Source organism: Salvelinus alpinus, chromosome 33, assembly GCF_045679555.1.
Source record: "Salvelinus alpinus chromosome 33, SLU_Salpinus.1, whole genome shotgun sequence".
Classification (NCBI taxonomy): Eukaryota; Metazoa; Chordata; class Actinopteri; order Salmoniformes; family Salmonidae; genus Salvelinus; species Salvelinus alpinus.
The window spans coordinates 20,501,701-20,527,611 of NC_092118.1; the positions used below are offsets into that span (position 1 = coordinate 20,501,701).

Genomic DNA, 25,911 nt, shown 5'->3' on the forward strand with positions numbered 1-25,911 from the left:
CTAAAGCACATACAGATCTGAGACCAGACTAGCAAAACAGAGGTCTAAAAAGGAGCTAAAAGACAACGGTGATTCCGAAAGGTCTTGATTCCGAAAGGTCAGCAAATCGCATGAAAATCAAGTTAAATGACTTGTGAGCCACTTTCTCATGAGCAACCACCTATTATACAGGAGTGACACCAGAGACCTCTGAGAACATGCTAACCCCTTCTGTGGAATTACACAAACACTGCTACTATTCATTACATAGAATGAGGCCAATTATAGGGGAACGTCATTGTTAGCCAAATATGTCGCATTATTCTACCTGTCTAAGCAAGAGTGAGAATGTACTATATCAGTAACCAAATCTGTGGATATTGTGCCTAACATTGGCAATTTGTATTGTATTTTTATTGTACATGTGTATAAGATCAAAAGCATGAAGATTACACAAAAAAATAGAGGTTTATAATCTTGGTAAGCAGTGGTCAGCCCATCTACCGACTGATCCAGGGAAAAGACAGATGAACGTACAGGAGAGTAGCTCAAGTGATTTGGATCCTGTCTGTTGTAGAAGAATGCAGATGTGTAATATGGCAGTGCTTAATAGCCATTCATCCTCTGCTGATCTAACAGGAGCAATACCTACACAGTCCTGGGGGAGTGGCAGCAATTCACTCATCCCCCATCTTCAGCAAATAGCATGACAGGCAGACAGCCAGGTGATAAAGATGTCACATTCTCTGTGATTGTGCAACTAGCCTGATGTTAAAAGCACCTTGCCAGTTAAGCATGTTCAGTCACTTTCTGCATCAGCTGAATGTCTTAAGATGAGGGGGCGGCAGATAGCCTAGTGGTTAGAGCGTTGGACTAGTAACCGAAAGGTTGCAAGATCAAATCCCCGAGCCGACAAGGTAAAAATATGTCGTTCTGCCCCTGAACAAGGCAGTTAACCCACTGTTCCTAGGCCGTCAATGAAAATAAGAATTTGTTCTTTACTGACTTGCCTAGTTAAATAAAGGTAAAAAATAAAATGAGTGTGTTTGTTCTCTATAGAGAACAACAAACAAAGCGAACCCATCTGATATTTACCTTATTGACTCCAGTGGATAAAAATAAAGTATCTCTTTTCAGTTATAACACCCATTTTCTCTCAAACACACAGGTAGTCACAGACAGTCATTACTAACTACACAAATGTATATGCATAAACTCAAACTAACTTTGCATTTATGCATGTTCATTTTGTAGTTAATATTCAACTACTAAAGACCTAGAGACACACCACTGAGTGTTGAATGCTGCAATATCAATAATTATCAATACAACTTTACTATAAGTTATATGTTTAGTAGTTAGATATTAACTACAAAAATGAATATGCATAAACACAAAGTTAGTTTGAGTCAAAGATGTTGCAACTACCCATTTAATGAGTACAAAGTAGGGCATAATTCACCCTTTGTTCTAAGTGAGATGTAAGGAATGGGCTGGTTTGAAAAGTAGGACCAAATTCACTCTGTTCCAGGAGTTTCCCTCGATTCCTGTAACAGAGTGAATTTGGAACGTTGCCTTTAAAAGCCGCAATGACTATAACTCGTGATTGGATTGAATGCCGGTCTTAATTTGGCCCGAATTTTGTAGACATGAAATGGATTGCTGCAGTTGCAACATATTTGACTCAATGTGTTTATGCATATTCATTTTTGTAGTTAATATCTAACTACTAAACATATAACTTATAGTAAAGTTGTATTGATAATAATTATTGATATTGCAGCATTCAACACTCAGTGGTGTGTCTCTAGGTCTTTAGTAGTTGAATATTAACTACAAAATGAACATGCATAAATGCAAAGTTAGTTTGAGTCAAAGATGTTGCAACTGCAGCTTCCTATTTCATGTGTATAAAAGTAGGGCCAAATTCACTCTTTGTTTTAAGTGAGATGTGAGGAATTGGTGTGTGTTGATTCCTGGAACAGAGTGCATTTGGTCTTACATTCCTTGTCTCACTTAAATCAAATAGTGAATGTGGCACTACTTTTGTACACATAAATACTGTATGTAGCTGCAGTTGTTCTAAGTGAGATATAAGGAATGAGACTGATTTGAGAAAGGACAAAATTCACTCTGTTCCAGAAATCAACACACTTAAAAAAATAATATGCAGAAACACAAAGTTACTTTGAGTCAAATATGTTGCAACTGCAGCTACATACAGTATTTATGTGTACAAAAGTAGTGCCACATTCACTATTTGATTTAAGTGAGATAAGGAATGTAAGACCAAATGCACTCTGTTCCAGGAATCAACACACACCAATTCCTCACATCTCACTTAAAACAAAGAGCCCTATTTTTATACACATGAAATAGGAAGCTGCAGTTGCAACATATTTGACTGAAATTAGCTTTGTGTTTAATTATATTCATTGTTGTAGTTAAAGGGGAACTGCACTCGCTGAATTGGCATCGTTTTTTGGCTTGCTCCTCAAGAAATGCTGGAGGCCATGACAGAAGCCAAATGTGAGTTGGCTTGGGGGGTGTGGTTTGATGTGGGTGTTTCGTGTGTGTGTCCTTGCCACACCCATCTGTCAAAACCTTGCCCGCAGCTGTTTCCCCACTCAATCACAACAAACAAACTGCCTGCAGGTTGAGTTCAATAACTACAGGCAGATATATGTATGATGAGATGCCGGATGAAGCGTTGAATAGGTCAGTAGCCTACAGAGTAATATGAGATGAATGCAATTGCTGAATTTATGTAGATATTCTAAACTAAGTGTTTTGGAAACTTTCAAATGTAGTAACAGGTCCATGTACAATAAACAACCGTTTACATAATATCATAGAAGCAGTGTTCTGCTAATATAACAATGTGCACCATTCATTGTCTTTCTCAGGAATTTTGTCTGGTGGTAATAGGGCTACCTTGGCAAACATGTCAGAGCGGTCATAACTTCCTGTGTTGTGTCCCGTATACAACAGGAATTTCCTGATCCTGATGCAGAATACATACAGGTTCTCCCTCCCCATAATGACTGATACCATTCAATTAAATAATACAAAACGACAATACAAGTAAAAGTTGTCTAGTAAAATGTTAATGCTGAGTGCCAGGTCTCTGTCCATTCAGCGACGTCAGTATCAAGCCTGTCTGTCGGTCAGGACTCTATCACATCATCTTGCAAGTCTCCAAGTGCTGGCTCCATAGAGCCTCTTGATATCTGACAAACATACACTCACTGACCAGTTTATTAGGTACACCCATCTATGTAGTACTGTGTTGGAACCCCATTGCCTCCAGAACAGCCTGAATTCTTCAGGGCATTCTACAAGGTGTCGGAAACGTTCCACAAGGATGTTAGTCCATACTAACGCTATGGCATCACACAGTTTCTGCAGATTGGACGGGCGTCAGTTCATGCTGTGAACAGCCAGTTCTATATCTTCCCAAAGATGCTCTATTGGGTTGAGGTCTGGGGACTGTGCAGGGCACTCAAGTAAACTGAACACGCTGACATGTTCCAGGCAATGTTTTTCACTCTTCAATTGTCCAGTGTTGGTGATCGCGTGCCCACTGGAGCCGCTTCTTCTTGTTTTTAGAAGATAGGAGTGGAACCCTGTGTGGTCGTCTGCTGCAATAGCCCATCCGTGACAAGGATCGACGAGTTGTGTGTTCCAAGATGCCATTCTGCACACCACTGTTGTACTGTGCCATTATTTGTCCATTTGTGGCCCGCCTGTTAGATTGCACGAATCTTGCCGTCCTCCTTTGACCTTAATTGCCAATCTCCTTCGGCCACCCACAGGACTGCCGCTGACTGGATGTTTTTTGTTTGTCACACCATTCTCAGTAAACCCTAGACACTGTTGTGTGTGAAAAGCCCAGGAGGGAAGCCGTTTCTGAGATACTGGATCTGGCACTCCTGGCACTGACTTTCATACCGTGCTCGAAGTCGCTTAGGCCACTCATTTTGCCCATTCTAACATTCAATCGAACAGTAACTGAATGCCTCGATGCCTGTCGGCCTGCTTTATATAGCAAGCCACTGCCCCGTGACTCACTGTCTGTAGGAGCAATCTGTTCTTGTGAACAAGGTATACTGGCCACTGAGTGTATACTATGTTAAACTTTGAACAGGTCAAACTAAACCTACCTAATTATAGTCTCCCCATCAACAAACATTGTTGAGCAGGCAAGAGGTGAGGCAGGAGGTAAGGTTTTTGCCAGCGCCCCATTGATGGGCATAACAGCGTAGATCAGCTCCTGGCCCCTCATCAAAGATACTGGTCGGTCATACACAAACACACACACAAAGCACTGATTACATTATCAATGGTGGTTATGATTAGCATGGTGGAACCAACCTGATTGCTGCATTCACCTTTCTATTTCACTTCAGATATAATGGTATGTGAAGTGAAATACAATGGTAAACACAGCGATCAGGCTGGTTCCACCAGGCTAAGTTATGAAGGGGAATTGGGGAAAAACTCTAAACTCTTTTGACCTTTGACCAGGTCAAATGTCACCAACCTGTTTCAAGTGTCATTCCTGTTCCATTTATAGGAATGCGCACAGCTAGGGCATGTCTGCATGATGCTGAGGGTCCCCCTGCTGGTCTACTCTATGTTGCATGTTCGGCTTTAAACTGGACATCTCTGCAGCAGGCAATCCTCAAAAACAATGTACTTCCTCGTCTTATGAGGTGGTGTTGACTGGGAGGGCCCGTGACAGGGTTATTCAATAAATACACTAGTGGTAAATTGCATTTTGTTATAAAGAAAGGACCAAGCTTTTTTTGCACTTCACAACCAAAATGTCTTCTCCTTGTATCTGCTTGGCTGGGTAATTAACCAACTAGTTTAATCAAACCGAGTATTTTTTTTAGACACATTTTCACATAACACACATTACCATTGTTGATGAAGCCGTCTGTGTCACCAGGGCAGTAACTCGGGTCAAGTTAAATCTAGGTCGTCATAGTTACCACAGGCACAAAGTTATAAACACTGCCTATTTCTACAATTACACTTCTTAGAATGTGATTTTAAACCTAACCCTAACAACACTGCTAACCTTATGCATAACCCTAACCTTAAATTAAGACCAGGAAGTGAACTTTTGTACAGAATGACTAGCACCAGATTGTATTAGATTCAGGCCGGTAATGCCGCTATGGTTTGTTGCTCCAGTCCTAGTTCACTGTATTACTGAGACGTGTTAGGTACCACCATAGCTGCATCCATTATTTAGTTTTGCCCTAGACAATACAGAACACACCTGTATGAGCTACGAATTAACTTTCAAACCCGACTTGTAGGCCATAACTAGCTAACGTTAACTAGCCTATAGCTAGCTAAACTGCCTCGCTAGCATTATCAAATGATAACTTTACATAACCAGCAGTATCTAGACAATACACAATAAACTTGTATGAGCTATGAACTAACTAGGTTGTATTATCAAAAAACTAGCTAAACAAAAGTATATGTACTCCTTCACTTCATAAATGTACTCAGATCGCTACAGGCTCTGGGGGCCTGAGAGGGGAAAGCATCTTCCGACAGTATTCCCTGCAATGTTTTCAGCCTTGAAATCCTGTAGATCCAAGAACCTTTTAGCCACTTTCATAATGATTTCCAGATTTTTTTGTTAGTTTGTCCTGTACAATGAATCACCTGCACAATAAACGCAACAAAATCAACCTTCTTCAGCGATTAATCTTTCAGGATATCTCAACTGACACATCCACAGACTGTTGGGCATCCACTGCCATAGCTTCATCATCTCAACTCGCTGATTTGACAATTTTCACTGTCTCTGCATAGGAGACCTTATCGACAGCCCTGATCCTTCCTACTTTGACCTCCTTCACCCTAACAGGGCACTCAGGGAACTCTGGAACCTGATTCTCATTACAATTGGAATACCTTGCATCCTCAGACTCTTCAACAATGATATTCCGTTTGCAAACACTTGACAAGTGGCCATTTTTTTAAACATTTATGACATCGAAGCTTTTGTACATAAGCTCACACCGCATATCTCATATATCCCAGCTTTACATGGGTCAGGAGAAATTCTTCATCTTACTTCAATAATACAGAAATGCTTTCCTCCCTCTTTCCATTCACAGGGCGGGTTAAGCGACGTGAATCAACTATTCCTGGCATGATCACAGTGGTGGAAAAAGTACGCAATTGTCATACTTGAGTAAAAGATATCTTAATAGAAAATTAAGAGAATAGAAAAAAGTAAAAGTGAAAGTCACCCAGTAAAATACTACTTGAGTAAAAGTCTGAAGGTATTTGGTTTAAAATATACTTAAGTATCAAAAGTAAATGTAATTGCTAAAATATACTTAACTATCAAAAGTAAAAGTATAAATAATTTCAAATTCCTTACATTAAGCAAACCAGACGGCACCATTTTCTTGTTTTTTAAATTTACGGATAGCCAGGGGCACACTCCAACACACAGACATAATTTACAAACGAAGCATTTGTGTTCAGTGAGTCAGCCAGATCATATGCAGTAGGGATGACCAGAAATGTTGTCTTGATAAGTGTTTGAATCGGACCGTTTTCCTGTCCTGCTAAGCATTCGAGTACTTTTGGGTGTCTGGGAAAATATATGCAGTAAAAAGTACATTATTCTCTTTAGGAATGTAGTGAAGTAAAAGTAAAAGTTGTCAAAAATATAAATAGTAATGTGCAGATACCACCAAAAACAACTTAAGTAGTACTTTAAAGTATTTTTACTTAAGTACTTTAGACCAGGGTTTCCCAAACTCGGTCCTGGGCCCCCCTTGGGCACACGTTGTGAGTTTTGTGAGTTTTGCCCAAGCACTACAAAGCTGATTCAAACAGCCAACTCATCATCAAGCTTTGATTATTTCAATCAGCTGTGTAGTGCTAGGGCAAAAATTCTAATGTGCACCTAGTGGGGTCCCCAGGACCGAGTTTGGGAACCCTGCTTAATACCACTGCATGTTCTTTGAGCAGATACAATTTCAAAGCTAGTGCAGTTTGTACAGTTGCAGTTAGGGAGATAGTACATCTAGTACAGATTACATTGCATTGCTAATAAAGATTTTTTAAAGCTAGTACAGCAAAGTGTTGGGAATAGTCGATTTTTAAACATTAGTTGTAAAGGTACCTTATCATTTAATTGACTCAGGGCCTGATTTATAGCTAGTTTTGGTTGGCTTCTCCGCTCTATGAGCCTGTCCACTTTACTACCCTACTGGCTGAGCTTTGAACCACAATGTCTTCAGGGCCTGAATGTCACAGGATGACCAGGGTAGGGGTCAACAAAATAACCCAAAACGCTGCTGCAGGAACATTCCAATTCATAAAAGCATGCTTCTTCTATGTGCAATAATTCCAATAATCTCCAAACTTCTCAGAAGCCTATCTTCCCATCCCTCAGCGTTACCTGAGTTTTTTTTGGTCCACATATCATGATGCAGGAAACCTTATGACTCCGCCAGGGGTTTTGCGTCAGTCTGTGACATCTTAAAAGTGAGTTATCACATGACTAGCCATTGTGAAGGGTTTCACGTCAGTGAGGTATGATGAATTGTATCTCTGTTGTAGATCAGTGCTCTCTGTCAGCAGGCTATCAAGAGTGTCAGGCCCTTCTATGAGTGAGCGTGGGTCGGTGTCACCCAGAGATAGCTGTCTGTCTCTCATTCCTCTATGCTATCACCTATCTCGTGAATGCATACTGTATGCATACTGTATGTCTCTAAGCATCAACCAAGGTGCACGAACAAAGGAGAAAACTGGAAATGTGAGAGATACTCTGATAACTCTTGGTAAACCTCCGAGCTATATGGGTTATTAGTGACATCCAGTTATTAATCACCTGGCGAAGGATGTATTCTCTGTGATGTGAGCCAAGGGAGGCTTCACTCCGAGCCAGTATGTCGCTCAGACTGCTGCATCACCATGTATCACATAAATCACATTTGATTCGTTTTCACAGTAGAGATGGCATGAGTGATGAGGAGCTTTCTGAGACAAAGGTAAACAATCACTGGGCTTGGGCCTTTTTTAAAATCTTTTTTCTTTACTGTTGTTCCTGTTTTCTTTCGCTTGGTTTCTATTACTATGGTATAGCAATGCTATAATGCAGAATGAGTGGATTATACATCTTCTCATGCTTTAAATCCCTGACTTAAAGGAAAAACCCACTCCAAAACTATACTTTGGTTTTCTTTTCATTAGTCTACTGTTGATACAGTCCCCAAATGTTTTGCATGTTAGCAGTCAAGTTTTCAAGATATTGGACATTCAAGAAGCAAGGTGTCACTTGCCACATCATTATGATGCAAAACGCATAGTGTATTTTCCTTTAAGCCAGCAAGGTGGAAAAATCTGCCATTCTACCCTTGAGCAAGGCAGTTAACCTCCAACAACAACTGCGCCCCGGATGCCGATGACGTGGATTAAGGCAGCCCTCTGCACCTCTCTGATTCAGAGGGTTAAATGGTCCCAGACACATTTCAGTTGAATGCATTCAGTTATACAACTGACTAAGTATCCCCTTTCCCTTCCCTTCACATCTCCGATGTTGTGTCATTCATATTCACTGTCTCTCTCCTTCACAGCTCAGATGGTCAGGGACCATCTGAGCCTGGTCCCAGATCGATGCTATCATTCCAACTCCTTGTCACGGAAAACAATGAAAGACATGATAATTCAATTAGTATTTGGTAAGAGAGCAAAAATAGACTGGCTAAGTTTAAGGAGAGAGGGCCCTGTTGCTTTACACTGTACATTTTATCATATCCTCAGACCTCATGTGGTTCTACACCCCTCAGTGGTGTCAGAGATGGTTAATAGTGTTATTGTATTGCGGCATTGGCAGGCAAACCACATTCACTGTTTTGGGCAGAGAGGGCTAAGAAAGCAAAACTCAGAAATTGCCTGAGGTATCTGTGGTGCGCTGTTCTGTGACTCACCTGCCTATTGATTTGCAGCTCTCCATGAGATCTTATGGTACATCACTGGTGGAATGTATCTGTGCCGCAATGACAGTTGAGGACACCACACCATGTAATAGAGAGCCTTGTAGGAATGTAGCTTTGAAGATAATGATCTAACTGACTCCATAATATCCCTTGGTCACATTCTTTCACTGATTAGTTTTGTTTGTGAAACGTTTGTATAACTCACCTTGGCCCAACTGAATGGTTGGTCTTCTGGAGGTACTAGAGGCTAGTGGCTATGTCTGACATTCACTCAAACTTTTAATTAAAACAATCACTGAAAAAACCTGAACTGTCTGTAAGGCATTGCCCTGGTTTAGTCTGTCTCTAATGGTTAATTATTTGAAGGCTGTTCAGGCTCATAACAATGAGGAGGTGAGACCCAGTCATATATTTATTTTTGAATAATGTTGTTGTATTATTCCGAACCATCAGAAAACTCCTTATTAGACAACCTATTAGATATGCAAGGCACTTTTGTCCTCGTACAATTAATTTATTTTGTTTACAGACAACTTAGGCCTACTCATCCAACATATTTTGTTGAAGTTATATCCCGTAGTTGAGGCCTCAGTGCCAGTCAGGTTGTGCTATCATGCCAATGCCTATGTTGGCTTGATAATGACAGCAGTGAAGTTGGCATTGGCAAGAGCACAAACAGAGATGGGACCAGGCTACCACAGTTGAACACTGAAGATACCACTGTAAAGAGACACCTCAAACCTAATCTGAAATGCAATAAGCAAAATAAAAAATGTATACCACTCTTATTGTTGCTACTACAGCACAATTGACAATCATTATAGCATTCTTATCATTGTATTTCATGTTGATTACATACAGTACAACATAAATTTAGGTTTTACCTAACAGTTTTTTATGCTTATGTCACTAAGATCTTGTACAGTACCAATACCACGAGTTTGTCTATTAATTCCCTCTGATTATCAACTGTCAAAAATGACAGTAGATGTTAGAATAGCAAAAGAAACGCTCCAGGGCCTTGATCATAGTTAAGTTAAGAGTCATCAGCGAGACACCAACTAAGACAGCAACCGACATCATGCTGTGTGTGTGTCCATCACGCATGTTCTTATGATGCCCCATGTGCACGCGTCGCCTGCATACCTAGAAAACACATGCATTTAGGAGGATGTTCTCTTCTAGTAGAGGTGCACAGGTCCTTATTGATATAGTGTACTGAGTTCACTAAGGGTTAAATAATACTGTATTTCATCATATATTCAGTAGTTGGCCTATGTGGTTAGCTACGGGTGTGTCACGCCCTGACCGTAGATTGCTTTGTATGTTTCTATTTTTAGTTTGGTCAGGGTGTGATGTGGGTGGGTATTCTATGTTGTAGGTCTAGGTTTTCTATTTGTATGTGTTTGGCCTGGTATGGTTCTCAATCAGAGGCAGCTGTCTATCGTTGTCTCTGATTGAGAGCCATACTTAGGTAGCCTGTTTTCACACTTTTGTTTGTGGGTGGTTATTTTCTGGTTAGTGTTTGTTGCACCTGTCAGAACTGTTCGTTGGTCGTTTTTGTTCGTGTATTCATCTTGATTAAAAGTAATTATGGATACGTACCACGCTGCACTTTGGTCCTCCTCTCCTTCTCCCGACGACTTTCGTTAGAGTGACTTTAGAAGATGTTGAAATTAATTTTCTATGTTTTTTCAATGACTGATCAATGAAAGTAGAGTTTGGTAGGGGCTCAATCAAGGCAAATTTTAACTCAAAATCATAGTTAAAGTTTGGGCTCTACTCAAAACCACATCAGGGAGTCTCCAAGGTAAACGAAACAACATTGGTCCATATCAAGGTCCAGGTGAGAGTCATTTTGTTTACTGAACATTTGTTTCAGGATTAGATTACTTGAATTTCTAATTCTCACACTCCTCTATTCTCTCCCTACCCTGAACAAAACTTTAAAATTACAGATTTAATTTAATTGAAAAGCCATTTCATTCAATATACTTTGTTAAAAATACATATTTAGTAGTAAAATTGTTACCCCACATTATACTGCCAGTTTCCTCTTTGTGCTCTGGCTATGTACATATAATCCAGACTGATACAGGCCTGCTGTTCAGTGAAGGCAGCGTGGCACATGGAGTTACCGGATGCCCTTATTGCCTCAGATACACCTCATTACCACTTTGGGCAGATGACTGGACAGATATTGCTCTATGTGTGTCTATTTAAATTGATACAGACATAAACAAAACATTTGGTATGTTATCCTGCAGGTCTGTGTATGCCAGAAATGCCCCTGTTGCCTGCAGTGTTTATTTAAGATCAATCCACACATCACCATCAACAGGAGTCAGGGCACCAAGTAGTACACTATCAACCCAAACATCACCATCACCAGGACAAACAAGCCTATGTTTGCTGTAAATAATGATATTTTCTATTGCACTGACCTTAAATTCTATCAATAATGCACCAACTAAGTTACAAGCTATGGGTAGAAGATTTGGTACTGCAATTTGCATAGCCTTGGTACTCATCTCAACATTATTAGGCTACATGAATTATGTCTGCACAAATGGATTAAGGAAGACCGACATTGTCAAATAGGTACTCACATGTTAAACAAAAATGATAATTTGTTTGTCCAAACATAAATATTGAAATACATGTTAATTCATTCATTACAGACAGTGGATAGGGCAATATCCCCCCAAGATGCAAATACAGTTCATGGTAACTCAAAGCAGCTAAAGCTGAGGTTGCTGATCCATCAGCTGCTTTCTTAAATTAACACTGCAGGTAGAAGGGGAATGTATTGCATACAACACAGTGCTGTGGGATAACATACCAAATGTGTTGTTTATGTCTGGTGTTCAACCTTCCTAAGTTCTCCCATGTCACCCTGCTCCTCCGCACAGTCCACTGGCTTCCAGTCGAAGCTCCTTATCATCATCAAGACCCTGGTGCTTGCCTACGGAGCATCAAGGGGAACTGCCCCTCCTTACCTTCAGGCTATGCTCAAATCCTACGTCCCAACCCAAGCACTCCGTTCAGCCACCCTTGGTCTCTCAGCCCTCCCACCTTTAAGGGAGGTTAGCTCCCGCAGCCCAGTCAAAGCTCTTCTCTGTCCTGACACCCCAATGGTGGAACAAGCTTCCCCCTAAAGTTAGGACAACGTTCCCTGCCACTCTTCCGAAAACCTCTGAAACCCTACCTCTTTGAAGAATATCTTAAATAACTCTCATGTACCATCTAAACCGCTGTAAAATATATTTTTCATCACAAAAAATATTGTATTTTCAGCTGTTTGAAGCTGGTGTACAAAACCGAAAGTAAAAGATGCAAAAACGAAACTTAAACACGGGAAGCATATAAGTAGTGCACATGGAACAGATCTATCACTTCTTAGACTTGCTTTCAATGAGATTTACAGATCTATAATTCACATTTCTATGTGAATTTGGTCGGGTCGCCCAAAACGTTACATATTGCAGCTTTAAATGTTGTATATACAGTGGGGAGAACAAGTATTTGATACACTCCCGATTTTGCAGGTTTTCCTACCTACAAAGCATGGAGAGGTCTGTAATTTTTATCATAGGTACACTTCAACTGTGAGAGACGGAATCTAAAACAAAAATCCAGAGAATCACATTGTATGATTTTTAAGTAATTAATTTGCATTTTATTGCATGACATAAGTATTTGATACATCAGAAAAGCAGAAATTAATATTTGGTACAGAAACCTTTGTTTGCAATTACAGAGATCATACGTTTCCTGTAGTTCTTGACCAGGTTTGCACACACTGCAGCAGGGATTTTAGCCCACTCCTCCATACAGACCTTCTCCAGATCCTTCAGGTTTCGGGGCTGTCGCTGGGCAATACGGACTTTCAGCTCCCTCCAAAGATTTTCTATTGGGTTCAGGTCTGGAGACTGGCTAGGCCACTCCAGGACCTTGAGATGCTTCTTACGGAGCCACTCCTTAGTTGCCCTGGCTGTGTGTTTCGGGTCGTTGTCATGCTGGAAGACCCAGCCACAACCCATCTTCAATGCTCTTACTGAGGGAAGGAGGTTGTTGGCCAAGATCTCGCGATACATGGCCCCATCCATCCTCCCCTCAATACAGTGCAGTTGTCCTGTCCCCTTTGCAGAAAATTATCCCCAAAGAATGATGTTTCCACCTCCATGCTTCACGGTTGGGATGGTGTTCTTGGGGTTGTACTCATCCTTCTTCTTCCTCCAAACACAGCGAGTGGAGTTTAGACCAAAAAGCTCTATTTTTGTCTCATCAGACCACATAACCTTCTCCCATTCCTCCTCTGGATCATCCAGATCGTCATTGGCAAACTTCAGACGGGCCTGGACATGTGCTGGCTTGAGCAGGGGGACCTTGCGTGCGCTGCAGGATTTTAATCCATGACGGCGTAGTGTGTTACTAATGGTTTTCTTTGAAACTGTGGTCCCAGCTCTCTTCAGGTCATTGACCAGGTCCTGCCGTGTAGTTCTGGGCTGATCCCTCACCTTCCTCATGATCATTGATGCCCCACGAGGTGAGATCCTGCATGGAGCCCCAGACCGAGGGTGATTGACCGTCATCTTGAACTTCTTCCATTTTCTAATAATTGCGCCAACAGTTGTTGCCTTCTCACCAAGCTGCTTGCCTATTGTCCTGTAGCCCATCCCAGCTTTGTGCAGGTCTACAATTTTATCCCTGATTTTCTTACACAGCTCTCTGGTCTTGGCCATTGTGGAGAGGTTGAAGTCTGTTTGATTGAGTGTGTGGACAGGTGTCTTTTATACAGGTAACGAGTTCAAACAGGTGCAGTTAATACAGGTAATGAGTGGAGAACAGGAGGGCTTCTTAAAGAAAAACTAACAGGTCTGTGAGAGCCGAAATTCTTACTGGTAGGTAGGTGATCAAATACTTATGTCATGCAATAAAATGCAATTTAATTACTGAAAAATCATATAATGTGATTTTCTGGATTTTTGTTTTAGATTCCGTCTCTCACAGTTGAAGTGTACCTATGATAAAAATTACAGACCTCTACATGCTTTGTAAGTAGGAAAACTTGCCAAATCTGCAGTGTATCAAATACTTGTTCTCCCCACTGTATCTGTCTTTTGACTACAAAAAATGTCAACCATGACCTAGAGTATTTGTAGTTTCCCTGACCTTCTCTAATGCAGAATGTTGTTTGTAGCCTGGTTCATAGCCTGGTTCCTCTCTAGGTTTCTTCCTAGGTTTTGGCCTTTCTAGGGAGTTTTTCTTAGCCACCGTGCTTCTACACCTGCATTGCTTGTTGTTTGGGGTTTTAGGCTGGGTTTCTGTACAGCACTTTGAGATATCAGCTGATGTAAGAAGGGCTATATAAATACATTTGATTTGATTTGTAATGAATACTGTTATATCATTTCTGCTTTGTAACTCCAGGCCGCAGCCAACGTGTTCTTAGGGCAAGTCGAATTATTCTGTAAGTAAATCTCTGACACTTCTACTTTAGGTGACATTATGAATGGAATAGTGGTCATACGAATTATAGGAAGTACAGTACCAGTCAAAAGTTTGGACACACCTACTAATTTCAGGGTTTTTCTTTATTTGTACTATTTTCTATGTTGTAGAATAATAGTGGAGACATCAAAACTATGAAATAACACATATGGAATCATGTAGTAACAAAAAGTTTTAAACAAGTCAAAATATATTTTATATTTGAGATTCTTCAAAGTAGCCACCCTTTGCCTTGATGACAGCTTTGCACACTCTTGGCATTCTCTTGACCATCTCCACCTGGAATGCTTTTCCAACAGTCTTGAAGGAGTTCCCACATATGCTGAGCACATGTTGGCTGCTTTTCCTTCACTCTGCGGTCCAACTCATCCCAAACCATCTCAATTGGGTTTAGGTCGGGTGATAGTGGAGGCCAGGTCATCTGATCAGCACACCATCACTCTCTTTCTTGGTCAAATAGCCCTTACACAGCCTGGAGATGTGTTGGGTCATTGTCCTATTGAAAACAAACAATAGTTCCACTGAGCACAAAACTGATGGGATGGCGTATTGCTGCAGAATGCTGTGGTAGCCATGCTGGTTAAGTGTGCCTTGAATTCTAAATAAACCATCAACAGTGTCACCAGCAAAGCACCCCCACACCTCCTCCTCCATGCATCGCGGTGGGAACCACACATGCGGAGATCATCCGTTCACCTACTCTGCGTCTCACAAAGACATGGCGGTTGGAACTAACAAATTTGGACTCATCAGACCAAAGGAAAGATTTCCACCGGTCGAATGTCCATTGCTCGTGTTTCTTAGTCCAAGCAAGTCTCTTCTTCTTATTGGTATCCTTTAGTAGTGGTTTCCTTGCAGCAAGTCGACCATGAAGGCCTGTTTCACACAGTCTCCTCTGAACAGTTGATGTTGAGATGTGTCTGTTACTTGAACACTGTGATGCATTTTTTTGGGCTGCAATTTCTGAGGCTGGTAACTTTATACACCAGAAGTTAATGGGTATCTGTAGGACGAATGTACAGTTGAAGTCGGAAGTTTACATACACTTAGGTTGGAGTCACTAAAACTCGTTTTTCAACTACTCCACAAATTTCTTGTTAACAAACTAAAGTTTTGTCAAGTCAGTTAGGACATCTACTTTGTGCATGACACAAGTAATTTTTCCAACAATTGTTTTCATGACAGATTATTTCACTTATAATTCACTGTATCACAATTCCAGTGGGTCAAAAGTTTACATACTGTGCCTTTAAACAGCTTGGAAAATTACAGAAATTCCAACTAATTGACATAATTTCAGTCAATTGGAGGTGTACCTGTGGATGTATTTCAAGGCCTAGCTTCAAACTCGGTGCCTCTTTGCTTGACATCATGGGAAAATCAAAGGAAATCAGTCAAGACCTCAGAAAATAATTGTAGGCCTCCACAAGTCTGGTTCATCCTTGGGAGCAATTTCCAAACGCCTGAAGGTACCATGTTCATCTGTACAAACAATAGTACGCAAGTATAAACACCATGGGACCACGCAGCCGTCATACCACTCAGGAAGGAGACGCGTTCTGTCTCCTAGAGATGAACTTACTTTGATGTGAAAAGTGCAAATCAATCCCAGAACAACAGCAAATGACCTTGTGAAGATGCTGGAGGAAACAGGTACAAAAGTATCTATATCCACAGTAAAACGAGTCCTATGTCGACATAACCTGAAAGACCGCTCAGCAAGGAAGAGGCCCCTGCTCCAAAACCGCCATAAAAAAGCCAGACTACGGTTTGCAACTGCACATGGGGACAAAGATCGTACTTTTTGGAGATATGTCCTCTGGTCTGATGAAACAAAAATAGAACTGTTTGGCCATAATGACCATCGTTATGTTTGGTGGAAAAAGGGGGATGCTTGCAAGCCGAAGAACACCATCCCAACCGTGAAGACAAGTTGGGTGACAGACAGACATACACCACAGAGTGATTGATCAACCATGAGTAAACACAGTCACAAAGCCCAATTATCTTATGTTAACAATCACTCAAGCACCTTGAAAGAAATGCTAAGTAACATGACCTGGCAAGAGATGAACTATGACTGCACCATTAGATATTTAAAGCACTGTCCGTCTGTCACCTCAAACACTGAAGGAGGGACTGGTGCACTTCACAAAATAGATGGCATCATGAGGGAGGAAAATGATGTGGATATATTGAAGCAACATCTCAAGACATTAGTCAGGAAGTTAAAACTTGGTCGCAAATGGGTCTTCCAAATTGACAATGACACCAAGCACACTTCCAAAGTTGTGGAAAATGGCTTAAGGTAAAAAAAGTCAAGGTATTGGAGTGGCCATCACAAAGCCCTGACCTCAATCCTATAGAAAATGTGTGGGCAGAACTGAAAAAGCGTTTGCGAGCAAGGAGGCCTACAAACCTGACTCAGTTACACCAGCTCTGTCAGGAAAAATGGGCCAAAATGTACCCAACATATTGTGGGAAGCTTGTGGAAGGCTCCTGAAACATTTGACCCAAGTTAAACAATTTAAAGGCAATACTACCAAATACTAACTGAGTGTATGTAAACTTCTGACCCACTGGGAATGTAATGAAAGAAATATAATCTGAAATAAATCATTCTCTCTACTATTCTGACATTTCACATTCTTAAAATAAAGTAGTGATCCTACCTGACCTAAGACAGGGAATGTTTACTAGGATTAAATGTCAGGAATTGTGAAAAACTGAGTTTAAATGTATTTGGCTAAGGTGTATGTAAACTTCTGACTTCAACTGTATATGGTTGGGTCAGGAGGAGCCAGGGGGCTTTGGGAGGTGCTGAGTAGAGGAGAGTCAATCACATGATTGTGTTCACTGATAATGGTGGACAGCTGTGGATTAGTGAGGAAGGGGGTCGAGGTCAGGTGAGGTGACATTAAGGGAGAAGGAACAGTTTATTGCCCGCATCACTTGACGTCCTGCCTAGTAATACAGATGTAATATTTAGAGGGAAGGAGGAGACTCCTCACAAATTGGGGTATATATACTACCCCTGGTGGAAATATGTTTTTGTCTTATGCAGCTGTATGACCCAATGGGTGAATAAACTTGGTTTAAGCTTTACTAATCGTCCTTGAGTTTTACTCGGTTCATTTAGAACCTAACAACATAATATGGACTTGGTCTTTTACCAAATAGGGCTATCTTCTGTATACCACCCCTACCTTGTCACTACACAACTGATTGGCTCAAACACATTAAGATGGAAAGAAATTCCACAAATTACATTTTAACAAGGCACACCTGTTAATTGAAATGCATTCCAGTTGAGTGTGCAGAGCTGTAATCAAGGCAAAGGATGGATACTTTGAAGAATCTCAAATATAAAATATATTTTGATTTGTTTAACACTTTTTTGGCTACTAGATAATTCCATATGTGTTATTTCATAGTTTTGATGTCTTCGCTATTAAACTACAATGCAGAAAATAGTAAAAATAAAGAAAAACCCTGGAATGAGTATCTGTGTCCAAACTTTTGACTGGTACTGTGTATCATCATACGTTTTACCCGGTTGTACAGTACAATAGCATACAAATTGGATGACTTAACTTATCATACATCTTGGAGGATGTATAGTATTATACTTCTTTCTCTGAGACCAGGTTGCTTGTTGCCCAGTAACAACAAAGGAGATCTCCTCTAACAACAAAAAATGGCAACCATATTTTTTTTCCTTCTGATTTTCCTCTAACCCCTCCAATGAAACATGTTGTTCGTGACAAACAATCAAATGCACGGGACTCTCTGCTGCCTCGTGCCAGATGTCATCTATCAAGGTGCCAGAGGGCGGGGAGGGAGGGTTTGGCGCTGGGTAGGGCAACAGCTGGCTCACACTGAGGACACACCTCTGTTTTGTCCCATATATACCTGTAGTGATACAGCCTGTAGTTTCAGGGTCACAGCCACACTCAGGGCACGTCAAAGAGCATCACTGTCTCAGTACTTACTCAGCCACCACCATGGGGAATTGCAGCCAGGGATGCAAAGACTATTTCTCTCGGCAAAAGAACACCAACATCCGTCTTACACTGCCGGTAGTCTGCTTCGTCTGGCAGATCGCCATGATCATCCTCTTCGGAGTCTTCATCCGCTACGACAAGGAGTCGAACGCACACTGGGTAGAGACCAAGGCCCATGACAACATCACCAGCGACATAGAGAATGACTTCTACTTCAGATACCCCAGTAAGTACATTCATAATCACTGGACTGCCTGGTGCATCGTTTAGGTTGACAATATACAGTAAATGTATGATTCATGGTTTCATCTTCATTGAAATGATAAAGAATCAGGTTATTAATAAAAAGCATGCTTGCTGTTTGATCAGATGACAACCTTTGATCTCTAAGATGTTTGACAATTTCCCCTGTGAAATCCTCTGGATAACGATCTCAGTCTCAGTTATTTTGAAAGCATCTATTCATTAATGGACTAATGCAGTAGCAGTCCAAATTTGCCTCCCTAACTTGGGTTAAAACTACGTATCCTCTTTACCACATGTTGGTCAGGTCTTATTTCCAATTTGTCTGATTCTAGCTTGGTTCATATCAGCTTCTGATGGTGCATCTTTGCTGATAGCCAGGCTGAATGAGTGACAAGTTAAGTTCACTTGTGATGTTATGTGGCATCTGTTTCCTCTTATAATATGATGTGTTTTGATTTGTCAGAGATTATATCCCAGCTGTAGCTCTGGCGTGTAAACTGACAGGGTGTGTATCCTAAACCTGCTAATCTGGTGATGACATATCCAGTTGAACATGTTGAGTTAATCGCTTTAAAACTTTGACCAAATGGTACAGAACACCAGGACTGATTTTTATCAAAAACTATGCAACTACTTGCATTTGATGCAATAACATGTTGCATTAACTAGTAGGATTTATTTCACACTTTTAATAATTCTCTCGCTCTCCCTCTCTCTCTTTCTCCATCTCTCTCTTTCTCCATCTCTCTCTTTCTCTATCTCACTCTTTCTCCTTCTAACTCTCCTCTCTCCAGGCTTCCAGGATGTCCATGTGATGATCTTTGTGGGTTTTGGGTTCCTCATGACTTTCTTGAAGAGATACAGCTTCGGTGCGGTCGGCTTCAACTTCCTCATTGCCTCCTTCGGCCTGCAGTGGGCTCTGCTCATGCAAGGCTGGTTCCACTCTCTAGACCCCCAGACAGGAAAGATCTTCATCGGTATTGAAAGGTATGCAACCGCACTGATGTGCATCTGAGGCTGCAATTTGTTCAGTAATTAGAGTGAGAACTGATGAGGTATGCACATGCATAGGAGAGGGGAGGAGGCTTAATCAGTGAGTTGCTACTCATACTGAGACAATGGCAGAATGGTTGTAGGAGCAATAGACTGTACCATAAACTCTCTTAGGGTTAAGCAAGCTGTCACCATGGGTTAAGCAGTGATGGGTTAAACCAGGTATGGGCAACTGGCGGCCCGCGGACATCATATTATTATTATTTAAACTGGGGGGGACTCAGTAGGGATCTCAATTTACTATTGAGAGTTAGAATAATAGAATAAACTAAGTGCAATTTCAAAATGTGGTTGTGCATCAGCAGTCACTCAATTAGCACATGTCAGCTACATTTGTTTTTAGATTGGTGAGTCTAGTGGCCAGCTATTTAAGCATGATCGTATTACCGACCGGTGTGGGGCCCATCGATGCAAATATTTGCCTCCACCCCATGACAAAATGTGTAGAATTGCTGCAAACTTGCTTTAGAACAGCAACATTTTCTCTACGTCCCATGCCAAAATGTGCTGTTTTGCAGGAAATTGAATTTAAAATGTAAATGTTTTCTCTTCACTGTCATGAGGGGGGTCACCCCCATCACAGTTCCCCATCCCTGGGTTCAACTGATGGATGGGTACTTGTTCTGAGAATCTCAATAACAAGAGGCGGGGAGGTTGTAATCATTTAGGTTGACTTCATCACAAATATCATTATCCTTGAGACTTATCTCCCGGGTTATTCATCTTGAAGGGCAGACTATCATTCCTATCATAGCTGAGAGAAAGACCTGAAGGAGGATTACCTGAAGGAGGATTACTTACTGATCTAGTCATTCAGGTTTTACTACTGTATACATGACTGACTCTCTCACATGACTCTCCAGTAGTAATCTGTCTCCACCCCACCCACCTGTGTCTTCTATCTGCAGTCTGATCAATGCTGACTTCTGTGTGGCGGGCTGTCTCATAGCCTACGGGGCAGTGCTGGGCAAAGTCAGCCCGGTCCAGCTGTTGGTTATGACCCTGTTTGGTGTCACTCTGTTCGCTGTGGAAGAGTACATCATTCTGAACTTACTTCATGTGAGTCCCATTAAGCACTCTCTGGGCGTACAACTATTAAATTAAACACACTGTATTAGCCATGGTTGGATTCATTGAATTCACCCTATAACCCTGATATAGTAACGTATTTATGTAACCTCAATGGCCTGCAGCCACGTAATCACATGGTTTTGTACACCTGGTAACAAATGACTGTTTCTATCCCCACAGGCTAGGGATGCCGGTGGCTCCATGGTTATTCACACCTTTGGAGGTTATTATGGTCTGGCCATCTCTCGGGTCCTTTACCGACCTAATTTACACCAGAGCAAGCGTATGCAGGGCTCTGTGTACCACTCCGATACCTTCGCCATGATCGGTGAGCTAGTTGTTCATTGCATAAACATACGAATGGTTCTGATTTGCTCTGTGTGGGTTTCACTCCCTCTGGTGATGGTGACCTATCTTTAGTTTGTAGAAGTTTTCTGCATGGAACTGTTCCTGTTTTGAAGTGTGTGTGATGATCGGTGTATTTTAACTGTGTTGTCCCTTCTCTCTCCTCAGGCACACTGTTCCTGTGGATGTTCTGGCCCAGTTTCAACTCGGCCATTACTGACCATGGAGACGGTCAGCACAGGGCAGTCATCAACACCTACCTGTGCCTAGCCTCCACTGTCCTCACCACAGTGGCCATCTCCAGCCTTTCCCAGAAGACTGGCAAGCTCGACATGGTAAGGAACCATCACTATGTGTATGTGTGTTTGAATATGTGACATTCTCTGTAACTGTGTATTTGTGACACTAACTGATGACCTCTCAGTCTGCATAATCCTCCTCTGCACTCATCTTGTTGACTGACAAGTTTGAGTGTCATGACTGGTGCTCTCTCTTGCTTAACAGGTGCATATCCAGAATTCCACCCTGGCTGGGGGTGTTGCCTTGGGGACAGCGGCTGAGTTTATGATCTCTCCCTACGGAGCTCTGATCGTGGGCTTCTTCTGCGGCATCATCTCTACCATGGGCTACATCTTCATTTCTGTGAGTCTCACCCCTGGCCTCTCACATCTTGAAGCTACATTGTCTTGTTTTGTAGGCTTAGTAGGTTCTGTCCAAAGAAAGGCATGACAACTCTTACAACTCTTATTTACTTCTTATGAATGATGTTGGGCCACACTCAATAAAGAAGGTATAGCACTCTAAATGGCTGCCTAATATTTGTTGGGCAGATTCCTTTGCCATAAATGGTAATACACTATTTGGGGCTGTTTACAGGTGTGTTAAACTTTTCCCTGTCCCCTCCCAGCCCTTCTTGGAAAAGACACTGAAGATTCAGGACACGTGTGGAATACACAACCTGCACGCCATGCCTGGGGTGATTGGCGGGATAGTTGGAGCCATCACTGCTGCAGCTGCCAGCGAGTCAGTCTACGGAAAGCAGGGGTGAGTCCGGAGACCCGAGGGCTTAAGGCTACACAGCCAAACCACATGAACCTGAACATGTATCCTTGTTACCAGACAATCAGAACACATATTCCCCCACAACCTCTCATCAACCAATCATATCACACAGTTACTGTATGTCACAGGACATATCTTAAACGATTAATGTCATTTTGCACCAAACAATTTATGTCAGTTACAGTTTAGGCTGTAATCTGACAGTTAGTTGGAAATATACAGAGTCATTAGAAGACTCAACATAAAGCCTAAATATGGGACACAATCTGATTCTGTACATTGTTCTTTTCCGTCCAGGTTGATCAACACGTTTGACTTCACTGGAGACTTTAAGGACAGAACCGTGTTAACTCAGGGTGGATACCAGGCCGCTGGCATGTGTGTGTCCATCGTCTTCGGGGTTGTAGGCGGAGCTATAGTCGGTGAGTTTGGCCGCGACAGCCTAGCATCAGAGATAGAGAGGAGCCATGGGCGTATAAAGGGTGACCTAGAGGTGACATGGGTGGTATAGGGGGTGACGTACTTGAAGGAAAGGGACTGAAGTTAAACGCTATCTCCTCTGTTCACAGGTTCCATCCTGAAGTTACCCATCTGGGGTGATCCTGCTGATGAGAACTGCTTCGATGATGAGATGTACTGGGAGGTAAAGGAACCAGCTGCTCATCACCTGCTGTTCACAATACAGCCACTAGGTGGTGCCATTGTATTTGATTTAGTCTCACGTGACGACCTACAGACCACCTTTGAGATCTACATTGAATTTCTATGACTAAATGGAGAGAGAAAAAAAAAAAAAAAAAACTATAGTAGTCAATAAAACTATTGCATTACATTGACCACACTGAAGACATTTCACACAAGTAGGACAATAAAACCTAAATCACCTATGATTTCTTCACAGCTCCCTGATGAAGAGGAGGAGCATCAGGAGAGCATCCCTCCCATTCTGGAGTACAACAACCACGTGATCCACAAGCAGCAAGACCTGTAAGTCCATTCAGCATGCTCTGTTTGACCATGTCACACAAATCGTTAGTGATTTGTTGAAGTTATAATCAAGGATTAGTTTTAAATACAGTACTTGTTTATAGATAATCCAATCTTTTCTCAAACCATTATGTTCTCTATTTATTGTAATGACTAATCATTCCACAAGAGAGAGCAGTGTAGGGAAACATTTGTGTTTTTCTTTCTAAGTCTGTGATGTTTTGCTCTTATCTTAATAGATCTGAGTCCAACTTCTCTGTGGAACACTGTGAAAGCTAAATACAGAGGTGTGAGGACACCACTACCCAAATACGTGCTGCTGGACCACGGAATTACCACGGAAATCCAACAAGACAACCACACTCCCCTTAAATGAAGACACCTATACAAGGCACATTAAAACATGCTTTCTTGCATCTTATGTTAAGGTCATTACCTACATTTGAAGCCATTAGATACTGTATGTGCCTTCACCCCTCCACCCACCACCCACACCATTAGATCACATACACTTCCTAGATGGTTATGCACTGGCACGGAACACTGTGTCCGGAATTCTGGTAAAATGCTGATCTATTGAAAGGACCTCTAAGATCTGCACTTAATCCACATTATGTATGTCCAACTATAACCTACTACACAAAATGGCCAATAGAGCTTTTCTTGAGCATTGGTATACTGTGTAATATATATATATATATATATATATTACACAATCACACACTGTGAAATCTTTGACCACAACCACTGAATTGAATGAGGTTGAGGAAAGGATTTTTTTATGAAATCACTTTGACCAATCCTCATTCTGTGGCCTTGTATGTTGTACATTTTCTTCCCATTTTCTTTTCAGATACTTTTTTATTTTAATACAGCTGGTGCATATGTGAAGAGGACAGTAGTTTACTTTTAGTTAAAATGGGATATTTTGTCTTTTGTGCTCTGAAAAAAAACAAAATGGTTTTGCTCTATTTTCAAAATGCAGGAGTACCCTTTGAGTCCCCAATGTGATCATTTTCTTTGGTTAAATACTTTAAATGTACTTCTACAACTCATCACTGACTCTTTGTTTGGGATAACGATTTAAACTTTACTTGAACGTTTTTGGTAACATAATGCATTTAAACAGCTTTTAAAGCTACGTTTATGCAAACACATTTTCATCACCATCTCTATTGATTGAATGTATCCCCTGTCTTCTGAGATGCCCTCTGTCTTCCACCTGTTAATTGTTTTTACTGTACTGTTGTCTGAGTGACAGAAGTTATTTAGATGTTTTATGTAAATCTTATTCTATACTCAAAATCATGTTTATTTAAATGTTGCTACTCATGTAACTTAACAAATAAAATGTGATGTTAGATATACTGTGTTTCTCCTTGATAGCTCCACAGTCATGTAAGATGGATGTCAGGATGTGTATATCTGGTGTCATGCTCAGTGTGAATGAGAAGATACTGTACATAAGATGTACATACAGACCAGCATGATCAACATGTACAGTAACAGGTGGGACCTTTTGAATGTCCACCACTATGGTGAGGTAATGAAGGTCTAAAATCAATGACCTGCTATCCCTTTAAAAGGCAACTTCAGTCAGCAATTTTGGAGAGGGGAAATGCTTTTCACTGCACACAAAATTTCTTTTTCGCAGCAGGTTAGGAAAATTAGCATAGCACGTTAGGAGACTGAGGTTAAGAAAAAGGATTTGGGTCAGAGTTAGCAAAAACGAACCTGCTTCGAAAATCGCTTTCTATGGAAGTGCCGTGAAAGTGTCCCCCTTTTGGAGAGACTACTACTATGGGGCCTACACCATGTGACCATGTCTGTTTGAGGATGATGAATTGTTTGAAAGTCATGGTAAGTCTATTTCAAATCAGTAATATCATTGAAATTGTTTTGAATATATGAATCCTGTAAATATTGACTGTAGGTGTAACACGATGCTTTGGGACAGACTACAGCTAAGCAGAGTTTGAAAGGAGTTTTATGTAAGTTGAAATGTATCCAATGTCTGTATATTTGCAAGTTTAAATGTGACTAACTGGCATTTTCATGTATCTTCTAGAGGCTTAATACAGCAGCTGTATTTTAACCTTGATAAAATAGTTTTTTAGTCTAAAGCCACTAACCCAAAAGTTTAGCTATTTAATTGTATTGAGTACATTCTTGGTTAGAGTTCAGGTAGTGTTAGAACTACTGAGTTTATTAACGCACACACATATACAGTGGGGAGAACAAGTATTTGAAACACTGCCGATTTTGCAGGTTTTCCTACTTACAAAGCATGTAGAGGTCTGTAATTTTTATCATAGGTACACTTCAACTGTGAGAGATGGAATCCAAAATCCAGAAAATCACATTGTATGATTTTTAAGTAATTAATTTGCATTTTATTGCATGACATAAGTATTTGATACATTAGAAAAGCAGAACTTAATACTTTTCCCATTAAAATAACATTGAATTGATCAGAAATACAGTGTACAGTCGTGTCCAAAAGTTTTGAGAATGACACAAATATTAATTTCCACAAAGTTTGCTGCTTCAGTGTCTTTAGATATTTTTGTCAGATGTTACTATGGAATACTGAAGTATAATTACAAGCATTTCATAAGTGTCAAAGGCTTTTATTGACAATTACATATTTGCAGTGTTGACCC

General features: G+C 41.0%; 1 protein-coding gene across 1 annotated transcript; it reads left to right on the forward strand.

Moving 5' to 3' along the window:
- Nucleotides 1–18,419: 18,419 nt before the first annotated feature.
- On the forward strand, nucleotides 18,420–24,613 carry LOC139563046 (ammonium transporter Rh type C-like). Its single transcript, XM_071381303.1, has 11 exons — nucleotides 18,420–18,710; nucleotides 19,525–19,717; nucleotides 20,692–20,842; nucleotides 21,035–21,182; nucleotides 21,368–21,534; nucleotides 21,704–21,841; nucleotides 22,107–22,243; nucleotides 22,559–22,683; nucleotides 22,831–22,904; nucleotides 23,163–23,248; nucleotides 23,488–24,613. The coding sequence occupies exons 1-11, from the start codon at nucleotides 18,485–18,487 to the stop codon at nucleotides 23,525–23,527; spliced, it is 1,485 nt and encodes a 494-aa protein (XP_071237404.1). The 5' UTR covers nucleotides 18,420–18,484; the 3' UTR covers nucleotides 23,528–24,613.
- Nucleotides 24,614–25,911: the final 1,298 nt, after the last annotated feature.